Genomic DNA, 20,954 nt, shown 5'->3' with positions numbered 1-20,954 from the left:
GTGCATGCCTGATTGCAGATGCTGGAAGTTGGGGCAAGTCTGAGATCCCGGACCGGTTTCCTGTGTGGTTGCTCCTGGATGCATGTGTACATGCATGTGTGTGTTTGGGGAAGGGGGTGTTGCTGTGGCCTGGCCCCAAGTCACACACCATTCCATGTTCCGTGCTCCCCAGGGACGACCTGACTCAGTTGCCCTTCACCACCATGTGCATCAAGGAGAGCCTACGCCAGTTCCCGCCAGTGACCTTGGTCTCCCGTCGCTGCACGGAAGACATCAAGCTTCCAGATGGGCGCATCATCCCTAAAGGTGCCCATAAGGTCCCTCTGGTTGCTGGGCTGATCTGCTGCCTAGGGGGGCGCTGCTCATGCCTGGGCCAGGTGCACCCTCCTGTAGATGGGGCATCTCTCTGGGTGGCTCTTGCTTCTGGGATGAGGGAGGAGACCCAGCTGTGTAGGGGGGAGGCAGAGTTGGGTGAGTCCATGTAGAAAAGCAAGAGTGGGTGGGGCTGGGTTGGCCCTGTGAGGGGGCAGGTAGGGAATGGATGGTTTCATTCAGTTGCCAGATATCCCTTGGAGACTAAGCCCAAGTGATGCTGGAGTTCTAGAGGGGCCTCATACCCAGGTCTTGAGTACCACCCAGTCTGAGGAAGACACAGCAGCGCCCAGACATCCCAGTCACATGGGATCAGGGATGGGCTAAAGGGAAGAACAGGAACTGGAATAGCCCAAAATAAGGAGTGATGGCTTTATCTGGGGTGAAATGTAGGGAGGGATGCTTGGAAGAGGCAGCATGAGAGGTGAACCTTGGAGGTTGAAAATGAAAGAGAGCATATGTATGGAGCAGAGTCTTGGGGGTGCAGAAAGACCTTGAATGCTAAATTGAGGCATTTGAACTTGATCTTCAGGATAGTAAGGAGCCAAGGGAAGTATTTGAGCTGAGGAAGAACAATGTCAGATGTATGAGTGAGAAAGATCCCTGTGTGGCCAGCATGATAGCTAGAAGGGTGATGGAGACCTTTTAGGGAGCAACAGGGGGCATGGACACAGCAGCAGAATTTTTCAGAGAAGGATGGGCGGGAAAGGGTAGCAGAGGGCTCATGGGAACAGCATAGCTCCAGGAAGAGCAGAGAAGGAGGAGGTCTTCAGAGAAGGCCATGGTTCCCCTCAGCCCCAATGGCCCCACTGACCACACCCTCCCCATAGGAATTATCTGCCTGGTCAGCATCTATGGGACCCACCACAACCCCACCGTGTGGCCTGACTCCAAGGTGAGCCCCTGCGTCAATTCTCCCTTCCCTTAGCTTCTTCCTCCTCGAAACGGGTGGTCCTGGGGCAGTGAGGCCTCCCTACCCTGTGCGCCAGGGACCCAGATGGCCTGGCTGGGTACAGAGCTGGTTACCCTCTAGTCACCCTCCATTGGTTCATTAGGTCCACAAATATTTACTGAATACCTCCCGTGTGCCAGCCTTTGTGCTATGCACTGAAGACAGAGAAAGTTACTGTCTTTGCCCTCATGGAGCTCACAGTGACATTCAGGGGAAGAAAATGAGCAAAAACTATCATTGTAGATACTGGTATGTGCACAAAAGAAAGAAAAACTGGAGTGGGGTGGGGGACACTTCAGCTCAAGTGGTGAAGAAAGGCCTTGGGGAGGAAGAGATATTTGAGCCGAGACCTGGAAAGTGTGAAGAGCAGGGAGAAGCCTGTTCCAGGCGGAGGAGCTAGGATGTGCAAAGGCCCAGTGGTTGTAATGAGCCTGAGATGTTTGAACAACAGAAAGAAGAGGGTGTGGCTGGATTGTAGTGATGTTTTCTCTGTCCAGCTGAAGGATGGGGGCCAAGCTGGGATAGCTGGGCCAGTCCCCCAGACTCACCCCCAGGCTAATCCTGCCTAGGTGTACAATCCCTATCGCTTTGATCCGGACAACCCACAGCAGCGCTCCCCACTGGCCTACGTGCCTTTCTCCGCAGGACCCAGGTAACTCTTCTATTTCCCCCAATCCAAACCAAGCATAGGAGGAGCATGGAGGCTAGTGGAAGGTCAGGGATGTGCCGGTCAGGAGCAGAGACGGCCTCCCACCCAGATGTGCTTTCTGCCAATCCAGCACCTTCTTCATGCTTTCAATGTACCAGAATGTCCCCAAATTAGACTCTGCGATAGTAACGCTGGGTATTGAGCACTAACTGTGTGCCAGGCCCTGAACTCTGGGCTTATATGCTCCCAACGACTCTATGACGCCCCTGCCCCCATTTTACCGATGAGGCTCCGAGCGGGAGGTCATTTCCCCCGGGACTCTCCCCTTTCTGGCTCACCCAGCGGCTGAGCCTGAGCCCCAACCCCGTCCCCCTTCCTCTAGGAACTGCATCGGACAGAGCTTTGCCATGGCCGAGATGCGCGTGGCCGTGGCGCTGACGCTGCTGCGCTTCCGCCTGAGCGTAGACCGAACGCGCAAGGTGCGGCGGAAACCCGAGCTCATCCTGCGCACGGAGAATGGCATCTGGCTCAACGTGGAGCCGCTGCCTCCGCGGGCCTGAGCGCCGGCCTCCGTGCGGATCCAGGGGGCCCAAGCCCCGCCCGGAGAGGCCCAGGCCCCGCCCCCGAGGGCCCAGGCCCCGCCCCCAAGATCCCGAGGGCAGAAACCACGCCCCTCGAAGTTCAGGTTAGGCTCCCGGAGGACCAGGCTCTTCCGCGCAGCCCGAAGGTGCAAGCCACGCCCCTCACGACAAGTCTCCGCCTCCTGCCGGTCTGGGCACTCCCCTTGAGGTCCAGGTCCGGTCCCCTGAGTGCCGGTTCCAGCTCTCCAGCTTGAGGAAACAGGCTTGCTCAGGTCCCCGTGGGTCCAGACCCCTCCCAGGATCCGGAGCATTCGGGGCCTCAGGCCCCACCCAGCCATCCTTGGACTTAAGACCCAACACCTAAGGCCGCTGGGATTCAGGACCAGTTCCCTCCCCCCACCCCCCACTCGTGGATTCCAGCTGCCTTCTAAGTTGAAGACTTGGGAACTGAAGCCTGAAGTTCGAGCCTTGAACCCGGACATCACCTTCTTGAGGCTCCCAGCTCATTTGGGCGAACTCCTCTGGCATCAGGCAGCATCCCAGGGCTCGGATGTGTGCTTCAGTTGTTTTGTAAATCTAGACCCTCCCTCACCTGCTTCTTCCCTCCTCGGTTGCTGAAAGGCCCTCCGCTGAGTGTTCTGATTTTTGTAGAATAAAAGCAAGGGATAAAGACGGCCCCCACTGTTCACCCCCTAGCTCAGCCAGACACTTCCCTTGGAGCCCAGGAAGGAAACGAAGGTCTCTGGGCAGTTGGGAGGCCCATGAGGGAAGCTATGGGCTAGGAGGCTGGGAAGCCATTTGCCCTCAGACATAAACTTAGACTTTTTGGGACAGTTTGTGCATTCATTTAACTCGTCAACAGACCACATGTTAATTATTTGTTGGCATTGGGCCAGGAGCACAGCCGGGCCCAATTCCTGCCCTCGGGAGAACAGGGGACAGATGTACAAGTAATTCCACACGTAAATTTATTTATAATCCATGACAAGCGCTCCAAAAGAGAGGCCCTTGGTGCTCTGTGAACACAACAGGGGGGTGGCTCAGGGAGAGCTTCTCGGATGCTGAAGTGAGAGTACACGCTGAGTGGTGACAAGGGAGACAAGACCATGTCAGGTGGGAGGAACAGCATCTGCAAATGTCCCCAGGTGAGGGAGAGCATGATATTCTCGAGGCACACACTCCAGGGTGGCTGGATCTGGAGGAGGAGGGCAGAATGGAGGAAGGTTTTCAGGGGCCAACTGCCAGGAACTGTGGGTCACATCTCACAGCAGACCTTATGCTGAGGGAGGGTATGTGAGCAGGGTGCAGGACAGGACATGGTCAGATGTGGGTTGGCAGGGAGGTGGCTTGGAAGGGGGGGGCACTGGGGACTGGAAATCTAGTGAAGTGGGAGACTGGGGTCTGGGCAGGACAGGAGGGGTGACTAGCCACAGGGACTGAGGTGAGGGTGATTCCCGAGTCTTTGGCTGGGGAAACTGATGACGGTACCCCCATAGAAGATGGGGCGGTGATGATGTCTACAATAATTGTATTAATTCATCAAATATTTACCGAGCATCTGCTGTGAGCCAGGCCATCTTTGTGCCCTTACATAATTGACTTTTGTTGTGGGGGTGGGGGGTGTTAACAGATGACAGATAATAAATAAGCAAATAAACAAGTAAATTCACACAGGGCCTTGGAGGATTTTGACTTTTTATTGTGACAGAAATGGGGAGCCATGGGAGGGTTCTGAGCAGAGTTTGTCATTTGGTTTGTCATTTGGTCATTTGGTCTTTGTCATTTGGTCTTTGGTCTATAAAGACCAGATTTGTCATTTGGTCTTTATAGTATTCTTTTGGCTGCTAAGTGGAAAACCAAGGGTTGGACTAGGGAGACCAGATGGGGTGACTGCAATCCCCATTGAGAGAACTGGTAACTGCTATAAAAAAATTGATCTGGGTAAGTGTTGGCGGTGCTCAGTAATGCTGGTAAGGGGGGAGGTTCCTAGATCATCAGTGAAACCCTCCCTGAGAAAGGGCCATTTCAACAAAGACTTTAGATAGGAGAGGGCAGGAGCCATGTGGATATTTAGGGGAAGAATGTTTGAGGTAGAGAGAAACAGTGCAAAGGCCCTGAGGTAGGACAGGCTTGGGGTGTTTAGGGGACATTGAGGAGATCTGTGTGGCTGGAGGAGGAGCATGGAAAGAGATGAAGGCAGGCAGGGGATGGGAGCAGGCCACATAGAGCCTTGGAGTCCACTGACTTTTATTGTAACAGAAATAGAGAGCTATGGAGGGTTCTGGATAGAGGAGGGACAAAGTTTGTCATACAGTCTTTGGTTGCTATGTTGAATAGAAACTGTAAAGTGAAGATGGGACTAGGGAGAGCAGATGGGGTGACCAGATTTGTCCAGGTGAGAGAGGACAATGTCTCCAAGCAAGCTGAGGGCTGTAGAGTGAAGACCAGATGCTTGGATTCTGATGTCTGGTTGCTTTATGAAGGTAGAGCTGGCAGATCTGCTGATACTTTGAATGAGGGACTCAGGAGAAAGGGAGGCCCCTGGATTTGGGTCTGAGCACCTGAAAAGATAGAAGTGACAGCCTGAGATGGAGAATGCTTAATAGAGTAAGGGTTTTTTTTTGGGGGGGGGTGCTGAGATCAGCATGTCAGTTTAGGCCAGGAGGAGTTGGAGATGTCAAGTGTGCAGTGGGATAGGTAGGTCTTGAATTTGGGAGGGAGTTCCGGGCTGGTGATACACATTTGGGATACCTCAGCACTTAGATGATTGTTTATAAAACCCCAAGACTGGTGCGATCCCTGGATCCCTGTGTGTGTGTGTGTGCGCGCTCCCGTGTGCACCCTTGTGTGCACAAGATGGAGGGGTTTCAGCACCAAGCCCTGGGTGTTTCCGAAGTTGATATAACCATAACGAGATTTAAAGTTGGTTGAGTGCTTCCTTTGTGCTCTCCAAATATTCGCATGTAATTCTCACGGGTACTGTTCTTATGAGATGGGTACTGTCATTATCTCCTTTAATGGAGCTGAAAATGAAGTTCCCTAGAGCGAGATGATTCACCCAAGGTCCGACAATGGTGTCCTCCTAGAGTGGCCACAGCAGCGTGGCTTACTCCTCAGGCTTCAAGTGCTGGTCTGGGTCCCTAGTCTCGGTTTGCCTATAAGGGGATGTCGGCAGGCGTGGGTGGGTGGGGGGCGAGTAGAGAAGGTGTAATGCTTGTGATGCTGGAGGCCGCAGTGGTGTGTGTCCTGCGGCGCCCTCGGGTGGCGTGTGCTGGGATCGCCGGCCGGAATCCCCCGTCCGAGGCCACTCATCCTCCAGCAAAAAAAAAAAAATTGGTTTTGGGAGGCGACATATGTGGGCTCAAACCCCAGCTCTGCCCCTCTCTAGCGGTGGCCTTGGGCACGTGACTGGCCCCTTCTGCACCTGGTTCACTTTTGCCAAGTGCATTTTTTCCATCATACTTCTCATGCATATTAATTTTCCGCTAAGGTCGGTGATGGTGGGTGAATGAGGGAGAGAGGAGGGGAGGCATGGCATGGGCCTCGTGGATCCCCGGGACCTGCTGCATCTGCGTGTCCGATTCTCCAAACACGCAGGCCTGGGCCATTCACTGATTGCTGTGGGTCTCCTTCCTCTCCTGAGTGTGTCGCAGGCTCCCTCTGCTGGGTAGTTGGGGAACAGCAGGCTCTACAGCGTCTGGTCTCTATTAGTCTGTATGAGGGTGTGTGCGCGTGACTTCATGTTTGGGTAAGTGCACATCCGTGTGAGTAAGTGTGTGGATGTGTGCACGATGTGAGTGTGTGTACATGTGCAAGTGTGGAGTGTGGGTGTATTGTGTGAGTGCTTGTGTGCATACAATTGTGTGCATGTGCACGCATGTGTGTGTGAGCATATATGTATCCATGATATATCTATGAGTTTGAGTGTGTGTGTGACACTGTTTGTGGGTGTGTTGGGAAGAGAAGAGGGAGAACCCCACTCACTGGACATTTGTAAGTGTCCACATCAGGCAAGGGTCCAAACTTCACCCTGTTGGTGCAGGTAGGACATTCTGGAGAAGTAACGCCCTTGGCAATGGCCCTGAGTAATGACTGGTGGTTGCCTGTTCACTGCTGTGTCCCAGAGGTCCCCAGAGGGACTGAGCCCCAGGTCCCCTGAGTGGGAACTTCTTTGACAAAGCCCTGTTCCCCTGCTGCCTTCCCTTCTCTGTCTTACTCCATCTCACTGCCCTAATGGCATCTTCTGGGGTCACTTCCCCAAAAAAACCAATTTGCAGTTGAATTCCTGTCTCAGAATACAATTTTTGTATTTGTACTTGAATCCTTGCATTATAGTCTACTTCTAGGAAAAGGATACCAAGACACAGCAGTCACTCCTCCAATCCCCACAAGCCTATTACTATGCAGTTTTTTAACCAAGAAGGAACCTGAGGCTTAGAGAGGGCAAGTCACTTGCCCAAGGTCACACAGCTGGAGAGTGGCAAAGGTAGGCTGTGACCATTGGCCATCTGACCCCGGCACCTGCTCCCTGGAGAGCTTCCTCCCTGCTAAGGACCAAGGGAATGAAGTAGGAGGGGGGGGACATTCACAACCAGTAAGTTCCCTGATATGTGCACCAGAGACACCCACATCTCCTGGGTGGGGCTGATGTCCTTGTTCTGTTATAAAATAAGGGAAATAATGATAAACACATTCTTGGTACTGACCGGGAGCCAGGGAGGGTTGTTATAAGTAGTTTACTCATTTACCTCCTCTCTCTCCAAATATTACATTGGCTTGAGGTAAAAAAAAAAAAATGCAAGTGTAGAAATTGAATCATGCTTTTGTTGATGCAAGTGTAGACATTTATTTATTTTAAAAAATATTTTATTTATTTATTAGACAGAGATCACAAGTAGGCAGAGAGGCAGGCAGAGAGAGAGAGAGGGAAGCAGGCTCCCCACTGAGCAGAGAGCCTAATGTGGGGCTCGATCCCAGGACCCTGAGATCATGACCTGAGCCAAAGGCAGAGGCTTTAACCCACTGAGCCACCCAGGCACCCCAAATGTAGACATTTAAAAAGGAAATTCTCCCACAGTGGTTCTGCTCTCTACTCCCAGCCCAGCAGTTTGGGATGATTTTTTTTTCCAGTTTGAAAACAATTGCATATATGAACATTTTTCAATGTACATACAAATATTTTTGCCCATATAAGCATTTTTTTTAAAGGACTGTCAGTGTCGGGAAATGTATTTGTTCTAGTTAGTTGTTACTGTATAATGAGCTGCCAGGAAGTTTGTTGGCTTAAGGTGGCAAACTTTAGTTTGCTCGCTATGATTTGGGCAGAAAACTGGGGCAGATTTCTCTGCTCTATGTGGCGTAAGCTGGGGCAGCTCTTTTGAGGCTGTAAGATCCACATCTAAGACGGCTCAGTCTTGTAGCAATTTGGCGCTGGCTGTTGGCTGGCGTCCTTAGTTCCTCTCAACGTGGGGCCTCTCCATGGGGTTGCCTGGGCTTCCTCTTCACATGGCAGCTGAGTCCAAGCGGGTGTGTTCCAAACGGATGAGAAGGAAGTCACAAGTTTTTTTTTTTGTTTTTTAAAGATTTTATTTATTTATTTGACAGAGAGGGACAGGGAGAGAGGGAACACAAGCAGGGGGAGTGGGGGAGGGAGAAGCAGGCCTCCTGCCAAGCAGGGAGCCAGATGTGGGGCTCTACTCCAGCACCCCGGGATCATGACCTGAGCCAAAAGCGGACACTTAACTGACTGAGCCACCCACGTGCCCCAGGAAGTCGCAAGTCTTCCTACAACCTAGATTCACCAGTTCCCAGAGTCCCAGAGGACAGCCTGGGTTCAAGGAGAAAGGAATGATACTTCACCTCCATATGAGTCAGGGTTTTCTTTTCTTTCTTTTTTTTTTTTTTAATTTTATTTATTTATTTGAGAGAGAGAGAGATCACAAGTAGGCAGAGAGGCAGGCAGAGAGAGAGGGGTGGGGGAAGCAGGCTCCCTACTGAGCAGAGAGCCCGATGCGGGGCTCCATCCCAGGACCCTGAGATCATGACCTGAGCTGAAGGCAGAGGCATAACCCACTGAGCCACCCAGGCGCCCTGAGTCAGGGTTTTCCAGAGAAACAGAACCAATAGCCTTGAGCTCTCTCTGCCCCTTTTTCATTACCTATCATCGTCTATATATCTGTCTATCATCTACCTACCTATTCATCCATCGATTATCTATCGATCTATCATCCTATCTCGCCATCCATCTCTCCGTCGATCTACAACTATCATCTCTCTATATGCTCTGTATTTATCTTAAGATTTATATGTGATATAAAGATTATATATAAATTTCTATCTTAAGATTTAATTTCTCTTTTTTTTTTTTCCAATTTATTTATTTTCAGAAAAACAGTATTCATTATTTTTTCACCACACCCAGTGCTCCATGCAAGCTGTGCCCTCTATAATACCCACCACCTGGTACCCCAACCTCCCACCCCCCCGCCACTTCAAACCCCTCAGATTGTTTTTCAGAGTCCATAGTCTCTCATGGTTCATCTCCCCTTCCAATTTACCCAAAAGCACATACCCTCCCCAATGTCCATAACCCTACCCCCCTTCTCCCAACCCCCCTCCCCCCAGCAACCCACAGTTTGTTTCGTGAGATTAAGAGTCACTTATGGTTTCTCTCCCTCCCTATCCCATCTTGTTTCATGGATTCTTCTCCTACCCACTTAAGCCCCCATGTTGCATCACCACTCCCTCATATCAGGGAGATCATATGATAGTTGTCTTTCTCCGCTTGACTTATTTCGCTAAGCATGATATGCTCTAGTTCCATCCATGTTGTCGCAAATGGCAAGATTTCGTTTCTTTTGATGGCTGCATAGTATTCCATTGTGTATATATACCACATCTTCTTGATCCATTCATCTGTTGATGGACATCTAGGTTCTTTCCATAGTTTGGCTATTGTGGACATTGCTGCTATAAACATTCGGGTGCACGTGCCCCTTTGGATCACTACGTTTGTATCTTTAGGGTAAATTCCCAGTAGTGCAATTGCTGGGTCATAGGGAAGTTCTATTTTCAACATTTTGAGGAACCTCCATGCTGTTTTCCAGAGTGGTTGCACCAGCTTGCATTCCCACCAACAGTGTAGGAGGGTTCCCCTTTCTCCGCATCCTTGCCAGCATCTGTCATTTCCTGACTTGTTGATTTTAGCCATTCTGACTGGTGTGAGGTGATATCTCATTGTGGTTTTGATTTGTATTTCCCTGATGCCGAGTGATATGGAGCACTTTTTCATGTGTCTGTTGGCCATCTGGATGTCTTCTTGGCAGAAACGTCTGTTCATGTCCTCTGCCCATTTCTTGATTGGATTATTTGTTCTTTGGGTGTTGAGTTTGTTAAGTTCTTTATAGATTTTGGACACTAGTCCTTTATCTGATATGTCGTTTGCAAGGATTTAATTTCTCTTAAGATAAAAATACACACACATATAAAAATACACACACATATAAGATTTCTCTTAAGGCGTTGGCTCGTGTAACTGGAGCGCTGGCCAGTCCGAAATCTGGAGGCCACCAGGTCACCGGGCTGAAGGCTCAGGAGTGGTTGCTATGGTCTCAGGGCAGAATTTCTACTCTGGGAAACCTCAGTTTTTGGTCTTAAGACCTTTCACCTGGCTGCAGGAGGCTCATTTACATCGACGTGGTGTGATTTATCCCTTTACTTAAAGCCAGTTGCTTGTAGGTGTTAACACCATGTATGAAACACCTTCACAGCGACACCTAATAAGTGTTTAAGTGAACAGTGGGTACAGCAGCCTAGTCTAGCTGACACAAAAAACTAATCTTCACCACCTCTCACGGGGAGGGTTAGCAGAGTTCATTGCCGCCATCTGTAATCTGCTACTTGCGGGCAAATGGTCTCTTTTTAGGACACTACGCTTCCCAAGGGTCGCTTCTCCTAGTCTCTCTTCTGTGGCTTGGGGTGTTGGTGGTGGTCAGGCTAGTTTCTGGGAGCAGTCATCCCCCAATCATCGGGAAGGAAGAGGAGAGGCAGGAGGGGGGGAGGGGGAGGAGAGGGGAGTGGAAAGAGCGGGGGAGGGGCAGGAGCGGGGAGGAGGGAGAGAGTGGAGAAGGAGGAGGGAGGCTGTCAGTGAGTCCAGTGCCTAAGAAAATACCCTTGGGGTTGTTCCTAGCTGTTGCGTGCCCTCCGAATTTTTCCTCGAGTTTTCCTCTAGGTTTGCTGCCTCCTCAACCAGTTCATCTGGTCGTCTGCTGCCTGAGCCAGGAATCTGGCCGCTCTGCCAGCTGGTTTTACCCTCAACACGACTTTAGGAGCCTGTCTGTTTTGACTTCTTGATTCTGTAGAGTGAAACCCCAAAGCCACCTTTTGGGCTGAATGGTCCGATTTCCCCAGCCAGGGTTGGTTCCTGCTGCTCCCACTGCCCTGACTGCAAGGGCCCCACCAGCCCTGGTTGTCTCAGCACGTCTGAGGACAAAAGCAAGAATGAACGTGTGTAAGACAAACATGCATGCCCTGCCCTGTGCTAGGTCTTTATAGTCCTGGCCTGACTTCAGGGGGTGGTCCTTATTCACGGCTCACTCCTCCCCATCATTCAGGTTTCTGCTCAAAGTCATCTCTACAGGGCAGCCCTCCCTGACTGCCCCTCTGAATATTCCCCCTTGGTCACTGGCTAGCATGACTTGCTCTGTTAATTTCCTTCATTACCACCACCATCAGACTTGGTCTTATTTCCTGTTGGCTTCTCCCATCAGACATGAGCACCACCATCCAGACACCCCATCTGTCTTGTTCTTCCCAGGTCTTGGGTCCTAGCACCATGCCTAGGTACAGACAGGGTGCTCAAGTACAGTTTGTTGTTGGAGAATGAACTACCTGGGAGGTATAAGTCCCCCTCTCCATTTTACTGAGGAGGACACGAAGCTCAGAGAGGGCAAGCGACCTGACCAAGGTCACACAGCCAGTGAGGAGCAGGGCTGGGATCTGAACTCTGTTGTGCTGAATTCAGAACCGTTCCTTCCCCATGGCTAAGGAAAGGAAAAGAGGGACCCCGGCCACCAGGCAGCCCCCATGCTTGCTCTAGGGAGACCCCAGACTTACTCCTGGGATGTGCGACACAAAAGAAAACCTGCTTCTCTGTTTTGTGCACCAACTACGGACTGCCTCCACCCCGTGCCAAATCCTTTTAGTATTTTAATGATAAAAATGATTGCAGCTCAGCGAAGGAGAGAGAATCTGAGGCAAGTAGCAAGTTAGAAGGGTAAGGATTCCCATTCTTCCTCCAATTCCACTTCGATGTGTGGATTCTCCTGGAATTTTTTCAATGTGTATGCAAACATGTGCACACACAGACCCCTAGGCACCCCTGTAAGTTGTGTGTGTAGATGAAACTGATAAAGTTCTAGAACCTAGGTGAGGTTCGGTGGGCTGAGGTCCGGAGCCGATGACCAAGAAAGAATTCTTGAGACATCTTTGGTGCAAAATGGTGGTTTATTAAAGCACGGGGACAGGACCCGTGGGCAGAAAGAGCTGCTGCCCCGGGTTGTGAGAGATGGCAGGTTATGTACCTTCCGGTGGGGGGGGTGAGGGGAGGGGAAGGGAGCTTTCATATGCTAAAGAGGGCCTACGAGGTGCCGTGCGGGGAGGTGGCCTTGCCCTTGTGGCTTGATCAATGTCATCTTTAGGTCAGGCATTAACATCAAGATAGTTGGGAGATTCTTGGTGGGGTGTTAGGATCCTGCTATCATTTACATTCCTTTCTACCTCAGCCTCCTCCACTTATGATGGGGAGGGAGACAATAGGGCTTGAGGAACTGAGAGTTATTTGCCTCTGGAAATTTGTGCTATTGATAAGGTAACCTCCCTGTTTGTAGATCTCCAGGACATCTGTAGAGCAAGGGAGATTCCTGTCTTGCAGGATTGTGATCTCCGCAAGTTAACTATTTATCGTTTTATGGCAGTCAGGGGTGCCTGAGGAATGTTACACACATTCCGAAGGGGAGCGGGTGGAGGGGGCGGGGTGCGAGGCGCCAGCTTCTGCTCTGTCCTCAGCCAGCCTCCGCTCCCTCATCACTCCCCCCTGAACAATTTTGACCCTTAAATCTTTAAGGTGGTTGAAGGTGGAAGGTCTCATCTTCTGTAACTTCTTCCTGCTGAAGAGGGGCGTAGAGCTGTCCCTACCTACCCGGGTCAACACTGATCAGTTGAGGAACATATGGGGGAGTTACGAAAGGCGGAGGCAGCTGAATCCAGCGCGGACAGTGAAGAAGTGTCTCTGTGTGGTCAGGATCATCTGTCGCTGTAAAATCATTGCAGTAATGGCGTCGGCACCAAGTAGAGAAACAGTGAACAAAGTAACATATTAAGATTAATAAGGTGATAAGAATGAGAAGCCTGAAAAGGAGATTTTTAATTGTTGGCCATAGTCCTCCTTCAAACCAGGAAGCTAACCATTCACTGAGAGAGAGAGAAGGATCTTGTAGAGCCTTAATCTGGGCATTCATATCTTTTATTAGTCCTGTGACATTTTTGTGATAGTCTGGGTTGTACACACAACATTCTGCTTTGATAATTGCACATGTGCCACCCTGGGCTGCTGTCAGGACATCTAAGGCCATCCTGTTTTCTGGACTGCCTTGCATATCTGTGAGACTTCAGTATTAAGTAGGAAGATGCTATTTAGTGGATCATTGAGTGCCTTTGTAGTGTATTTATTAAGGGCTTTAGCTGGAGTGGTGGTGGTTTTAGTAATGTGCCCATGAATCCAGGCAAATCCTAAGGTAGAGTGACCTATACACCCTGGAGGAAAAGCCAGGGCCACAGGTTAGTTCCACACATCCAGTGGGTCCCGTTTGGGGCGCCTTACTCAATCAGTAGCAAACCAGTCAGTAGCTTCGAGTACTATTACTTGGGAACACATTTCTAGTGATAGCCATCCTAGATGTCATGTGTTATTTGCCCAAGTATCATATGTATGATTTCTTTGTTTCTGGCATAAAACTGCCTTTTGACTGAGCCATCCAGTCGTGGGTGTAAGCCACAAATATGTATGCCAGATCTGATATATGCCATCTTCAGTATAGCGATAAGGAGGGTTTTGGAACTTAGGCCCATATTTGATTGGGGAGTTATGGCTTGATAGCAATCCCCTTTCCTTCCAAATAGCTCCATGGGCATGTAGTACCAGGAAAGCATATTTGGAGTCAGGGTTAATGTTTATTCTTAGGCTTTGGCAATTGCAAAGTGCTAGTGAGCACTATGGCATACCTAGCTTTTCTTATTCTTTCTATGAAAACTACTATCATCAGAAAACAACTGTCATTTGTATTTTTAACAGGGGCATCTTAAATCTGGCCAAACAGAGTAAGCAAGATCAATAGCCTCTGAACATTTTTGCTCTACAGAGAAAGAAGTACAATGATCAGGTTCAGGCATAAAGGTAATTAGGTTTAAAGTTTGACAAGTTTTAAGTATTATTTCTGGCATATCTGTAAGTATGGCCCAGTATTTAAGAAGTCGGCCTACATCATCCATTGGTGGCCTTTGGCTTCTAAAACAAATCTGGACCTGATGTGAAGTCATTACAGTCAGGGGCTGTCCCATAGTGAGCTTTAAGGCTCTTTTTATGAGGAGGGCTGTTCTAAGTTTCGCTAAAGCATCTGTTTGCAATTGCACCTCAACAGAGGTGGCCTCTAGGATAAATATGACTAAGGGATGAAACCAATAAGAAGCCCTTTGAGTGGTCCAGGCTTAACAATATCTTGAATACAGAGGTCACTGGCAAGTGGGAGAAAACTTGTCAAGAGGTAAGGGGAGTCCCCCATGCATCATCCAATCCAATCATAAAGAAAGTGGGGGTCATCCATTATCTCCACAAGTCCATAGTTAATCCTATGGAGTGCGGTATGCTGGCTTTTAGGCAATTTCATTATCCCAGCCACACACAAGGTGTTAGTTAAGTTATACAATTGTAGGGGAATCAATCCCATTTTTCCAGTTGTTTAATCATTTGCCACGGGGTTCTGCTAATATCCCCACGAAATAATAAGATCGACTAAAGAAGCTATTGTACAACTTCTCTGAAGTCTACCTCAAATTGTCTAGCTTAGGTAAACAAACATTTAAAGACAATCGAATCTAGAATTTAACATCCATAAAGGTGTTACTAAAACATAATTTTTCTCTCTAAAATAACCCTCATTTCCAGAGATAGCCAAATCAGGACTAATTCACTTGAGAAACAAGTCCAGTTTTAACAAACCCGGCCTATTATTTACATAAGCTCAGCAAGAACAGTGAGTGTGATCATATAGATCTTTTAGAATCTGCTTTGCTGGAACTTTTTATAAGGAATCTCTAGGTTGAACTTTTAGTAAAAGTCTCTCTGGGCCAGAAGCCAAGCCACATACTTGCCATCAGGCGTGCCTGCAATACCTTTGGGCGAATTCCTCTTCCTGAGGCTGCACCTACCAAGGAGTGACATTCTTTACTCACCTGGTGAGGCTGCCGGAAACTCTGTAAGCAAGGTATCAGGCCAAGGGTTCCAAGGGGCTTTATGGCTCCAGGTTTCATAAAGTCAACCTTAGTTCCTTTAAAGTGTCTGGTCATATCGGAGTCTTTTCAAATATGACATCCCAGTCAAAGCCTTGGTAAAATAACCAGTTTCTGATGGTGTCCTGTTACAAGGAGAACAGATTCTTACTGAACTTATGCAAATGACTGATTGCCATGGAAGAAAAGAATACTTACTGAGACCTATTGGTTTGAGGGCTCAGACAGAGAGAAAGTTGAGTGCTTTGATTTGTTTACAAATGAGCACTTTTACATCTCTCTAAGTTACAGATAACTTAAGAAAAAGTATCCCTAGTCTGGAAGAGCAAACATTAGAGAGAACCAGCAATGTTTAAAGTAAGACAGAACATTAAGAGACACAACACTATAATCTTTTAGTTCGTTTAGTCCCATATTACTAAATCTGGTGAATGCAACTTTAGTTAGTTCTGGAAATTCTTACCCATTTCAGTTTTAGGATTTTCAAGTGTATCAAATACCTGTGTTTGTCCTGAAAGTCCTTTATATGAATCTCCTTGAAGATAAAACTCATTAAAAATAAGAGAATTAAAACAATTATAAATGACAAAAACTCGGAATGGATATGGTTAAAGCTGAAGAGACGGGAGTTTACAATTTAGCTGCAAGGAAATCAGGTTACTTCTGTGACACATAACACTTCCATAATTAACAATATCAAGCGATGATCTCTCAAAACATTAAAACTTTAGGAAATGCGGGGCACCTGGGTGGCTCAGTGGGTTAAAGCCTCTGCCTTCAGCTCGGGTCATGATCTTAGGGTCCTGGGATCGAGCCCCGCATCGGGCTCTCTGCTCGCAGGAGCCTGCTTCCCCCACCCCCTCTCCCTGCCTGCCTCTCTGCCTACTTCTGGTCTCTGTCTGTCAAATAAATAAATAAAATCTTTAAAAAAAAGACAAAAACAAAAAACAAACAAACAAAAACTCTAGGAAATGCATAGAATCTCTAGAAGAGTTATAGTATTTTCCCCAACATAACCCAAGGTTTATCATTGATACCAAGGAAAAGCCTGAGTTAAAGAGATTTACAACTTAAATCTTGTCAACATTTGCTAAAATCTTATAAAGTTTTAGAGCACATGCCTAAATATAATTAATGATGTTAAACACCTGATAAAACAAAACATAGTAACTGAATTTTCTGGGCAGGCAAAGAGAAAACCATTTACATTTTCTTAACAGCAGATCAATTAATCTAAGAAAAACTTTGTCCTTTGAACAGAGAATTTCAGTCTTGTTCCAATGTACCTTTAAAACGCATTCATTTAGTCCATCTTAGTCCGTCCTGACCATAGCTAAAATTCCTTTTCTGAAGATTTCCCTTCACAAACCTTCTACAACTTTCCTTTGCATTCAGGTTTTGTCCCAAGCCATTTCCTTCCAAACAACCATCTCATTTAGGACAAAATTACCTTCCCTTACCCTCAAGAAAATGTACTCCCATTCCTTAAATCTTTCTTACATATCTCCTACTTTCCTACATACAGAGTTTCCCTTATTTCCATCAGTCTTAGTTACACTAAGCAGAATTTTGTACTCTTAGAAACAGCTTAATCTCTAGTGAAGACTAAGTATTAACCAATTGTGAGCTGTTACAACAGAATTCTTTAGACGACAAATTTATGAAACAGTTAAGTGCAAAACACGTTTACCAACAGATTTAAATACTCTTAGTTTCTTTGCAGTTAAGAAGTCAAAAGCACAAACCTACATCCAGTAATTAACGACTTAGCATTTTATCCTGTTTGGTTAAGACCTAGATGTCCACAATTTAATTCCATTTGTCATCCAAGCAAAACTTTAAACTTTCAGGTTACCAAAGACTTTGAAAGCTACTTCAGCAATTACCCATTAGAACTTTGAGACAGACAATTAACCATCAGTTTAGTCATTTCTTTGCTAACAGATTTTAACAAATAACACAAGCTTATTTGACCTTCAGTAAACTTTGAAGTTTCACATTTACTGCAGATAAATTAAAAAGACACGTCTTATCTTAATTAAACCAACAAACTTAACTTAGTTCCAATAGTGATTTACGTTCCACCTGGGCCCACTCCACTTTGAATGTTTACCTGAGACATGAGTGGGAAGATCTGGAGTGGGGGGTGTTAGGTCCAGGGGGTGCTCTTCTTGCTCCTTGACAGTGAAGAGAGAAGGAGCCGTGGTGCATGATCTAGAGGCTAGTCATGCAGGCTGCACGCATGTTGGTGCAGAAACAGAAGGGGGAAACAGAAGAAACAAAGTGCTGCCAGGAGGCAGAGAAAGGATTCCCGGTTTTAGAGCTCATAAGCCCCAACAGAGGAGCAGACGCCATGCTTTCCCACCAGCAAGGGGGGAGGGGTTAAGCAGTCCAAGTCGGGCCAGAGAAGACAGGGAAACTTCCCCAAAACAGAGTTTTGGCAGCTGCTTGGGAATATTCCTTACAGTCTCTGTCTCGAGTTAGACTAACCCCAGTTGGCTCCAGTTATAGCCATTAACATGGGAAGGGAGGGAGGGAGAAGCCCCCACATCTATTAGGAGAAATAGAGAGAAATAAAGTCAGAGTCCCTTTGCTAGGGATGGCCCAGCAACCTGGGTTTACTAGAAGAAGGCTTATTTACGTAATTACCATCCAATATGTCAGGAGAAAGTTTACTAACTGACTCATTTGGGCAAACACATTATGCAAAAGCCCCTTATTTGGGGTCCTGGTGTAGAGCAATGAAGGCCTAGGTATGAGCAATACAGGCACCCTAGGTTCATTTGCCCTGTTTCCTGCAGAGGAGATCTAACTGATAGATCCCACTGAGGCCATGCAGTGTAACAGGAGCTCAGTCCTTTCCTAAGTTTTGCAATCCAAGTTATTTCCAGTGGGTTAAAAGGCACCCCAAGGTAGAGTCCTTGGGAACTGAAGAAGCCTACTGAGGCCATGCTCCCAGAAATGTAAAGAAGGTCCATTACCAAATCCCCCCTGACTCCTGGGTGGTGTCCCATGCAGGATATGTGAGAGGTTCCTGTGTGTCAAAAGCGACCGGAGGCATCCCTCAACAAAAATTGCTGTTGATCACCATGCTGCCTTCCCCAGGAAGACATTCCTGCCATAAAAGGCCCTGGAGGGGTGCCGGCGTCCCTCCACTTCCCCATCGCATCCTAGGCTACAGATGGGTGCCTGGTGAATGGACCTAAACACTGTGCCATGCCATGCCATTGTCTGTCCTGAAGACTGCATACTGTATTGCCATTTTAACCCATGGAAATACTAGAAAAGTTTGGCAAGGGGAAATTGCCCAATTTCATAGCTTTAGGCAGTTTGTAGAAGACACTGACAAGAAACAGTAAAGACTGAAATCCATCATGGTCTATGCGACATTCCAACACATGTGGTCCTTACAGTCAACTTCCCTAGGAAACGGTCCCCGGTTGCATTTTAATTCAATCGGGTACTGGTTTTGGCCGGCTCCCAGTGGAGGTCTCGCGGCCAGAAGTGCCTAGACCAGGGATGTGGAGGGGATCACACTAGATCAATCAGGAGGAAACCTCACACGGGAGTCTTAAGATTGGCAGCCGTCCTGGTGACTTAGGTGGCTGTCCCGTGCTCAAGAGAGACAACTTTCTATAAGAACAGGAATAAAGAGAGGCCATCAAGTTTCTGGGTCTTATTGCCATTCCGGCCAGGGTACTAACTCACAGCCAAAAGGCGGACGCTCTCCTCCCCGTAGAGTAGCCACGGGCTAGAGGATTACAGCCTGAGCAATTGACATGCAAGGGTTCCAATAAGACCACACTCCTTGAAAAGCCCTGAAATGAGAGTAAAGGAAAAGGAGAGAAAGTACTCACCAATTTTGCACCGAAGCTCAGAGTCCAAATGTAAAGACTCACAGCCCCACGTTGGGCGCCATATGATAAAGTTCTAGAACCTAGGTGAGGTTCGGTGGGCTGAGGTCCGGAGCCGATGACCAAGAAAGAATTCTTGAGACATCTTTGGTGCAAAATGGTGGTTTATTAAAGCACGGGGACAGGGCCCGTGGGCAGGAAGAGCTGCTGCCCTCGGTTGTGAGGGAGGGCAGGTTATGTACCTTGCGGTTGGGGGACGGTGAGGGGAAGGGAGGTTTCAACGGAGTTTTCACACGTTAAGGAGGGCCTACAAGGTGCCTTGCCCTTATGGCCTGATCAATGTCATCTTTAGGTCAGGCATTAACATCAAGATAGTTGGGAGATTCTTGGTGGGGTGTTAGGATCCTGCTATCATTTACATTCCCTTCTACCTCAGCCTCCTCCAGTTATGGTGGGGAGGGAGACATTAGGGCTTGAGGAACTGAGAGTTATTTGCCTTTGGAAATTTGTGCTATTGATAAGGTAACCTCCCTGTTTGTAGATCTCTAGGACATCTGTAGAGCAAGGGAGATTCCTGTCTTGCAGGATTGTGATCTCCACAATTAAAAAGTTAATTTATCGTTTTATGGCAGTCAGGGGTGCCTGAGGAATGTTACACACATTCCGGAGGGGAGCGGGTGGGGGGGGGTGCGAGGCGCCAGCTTTTGCTCTGTCCTCAGCCAGCCTCCTGCTCCCTCATCAGAACCATTATTTACATATCATTTAGAGTTGTACTTTCTCCCGTCCTTTCTGCCTGTGTCTGATAGGATGCTTACAGTCCTCTGTGAGGTTTGATTAAGCCCATTTTACGGACGTGAAGACTGAGGCTCAGAGGGGTGACAGGCTGTACCTGAGGCTGATGACTCACAGAGTGACTGCCACCTCTGATCTGAGACATGCTTGTCCACTGCCTGGCTGTGCGTGGGGACAGAAGGACCCCTAGAGATGGATCAGCCTCTACCTCTCAGTGTGCAGCTGGCTGCCTTCCCTCCAGCACTGGCTGGGCAGCATTCCGTAAGCCAGGCTTGTGTGACTTGGCAGCTGGGACATTTCTTGTTGGATGAGAAAGGGACGCCCCAGCCTCCTCTGACTCAGAGCAGAAAGTACCCCGGAAGCTTCCTGCCTCCCACACTGGGTCTCTTACTCCCTTTCTGCCTCCTGTCACCTGATCCAGGAAGTGAGGAGTCCCGGATGGGTGGATTCTGTCCTTCCATGGCCACAGAGGCTTTGGGGGTCTGCCGGCCCTCTACTAACCATAACTGGCATGACACAACCTCTCCCACACGCTACTGGGGACTAGTTCCAGACCAGTCCAGATTCAAGGAGAAGGGAAATAAATTCCCCCCCTTGCCGGGAGCAATGGCAAAAGAAAATTACAGCCACTACATTTTGGGGTCTGGGTTAGAGCCCGAGATTCTGCATTTCTCCTCCTCCCCTCCCCCTCCTCTACCCCTCCCCCTCCTCCCCTCTCCCTCTCCTCCTTCTCCTCCTCCTCTTCTTTTTCAAAGATTTTATTTATTTATTTGACAGAGAGAGACACAGCAAGAGAGGGAACACAAGCAGGGGGAGTCGGGGAGAGGGAGAAGAAGGCTTCTCGCTGAGCAGGGAGCCTGAGGCAGGGCTCAGTCCCAGCTCCCAGGATCACGACCTGAGCCGAAGGCAGACTCTCAACACCTGAGCCACCCGGGTGCCCCTGCTTAAATTTATTCCTAAGTATGCTATTGTAAATGGGATTTAAAAAAAACGATTTAAATGATTTTTTAAAAAATGATTTTATTTTTTAAAATGATTTATTTTTTAAATGATTTATTTATTTATTTAATTTGTGTGCATGCGGACACCAAGAATGAGAGAGAGAGAGACAGCGAGCAAGCAGGGAAAGGGGCAGAGGGAGAGGGAGAAGGAGACCTCTTGCTGAGCGGGGAGCTGGATGCGGGCCTCGA

At 48.3% G+C, this 20,954-nt stretch overlaps 1 protein-coding gene across 1 annotated transcript in view; it reads left to right on the top strand.

Moving 5' to 3' along the window:
* LOC122909645 (cytochrome P450 4F22) overlaps positions 1-4,230 on the top strand; it is a 30,184-nt gene extending 25,954 nt beyond the window's left edge. Inside the window, exons 10-13 of the mRNA XM_044254030.1 lie at positions 173-306; positions 1,203-1,267; positions 1,894-1,976; positions 2,356-4,230. Coding sequence (XP_044109965.1) covers positions 173-306; positions 1,203-1,267; positions 1,894-1,976; positions 2,356-2,533 — 460 coding nt within the window. The 3' untranslated portion in view covers positions 2,534-4,230. The remainder of the gene's footprint in view (positions 1-172; positions 307-1,202; positions 1,268-1,893; positions 1,977-2,355) is intronic.
* Positions 4,231-20,954: the final 16,724 nt, after the last annotated feature.

This window comes from Neovison vison, chromosome 6 (genome assembly GCF_020171115.1).
Source record: "Neovison vison isolate M4711 chromosome 6, ASM_NN_V1, whole genome shotgun sequence".
NCBI lineage: Eukaryota > Metazoa > Chordata > Mammalia > Carnivora > Mustelidae > Neogale > Neogale vison.
Note: the sequence above shows the minus strand (reverse complement) of the source record. Positions and strands in the feature narration are given on the sequence as shown.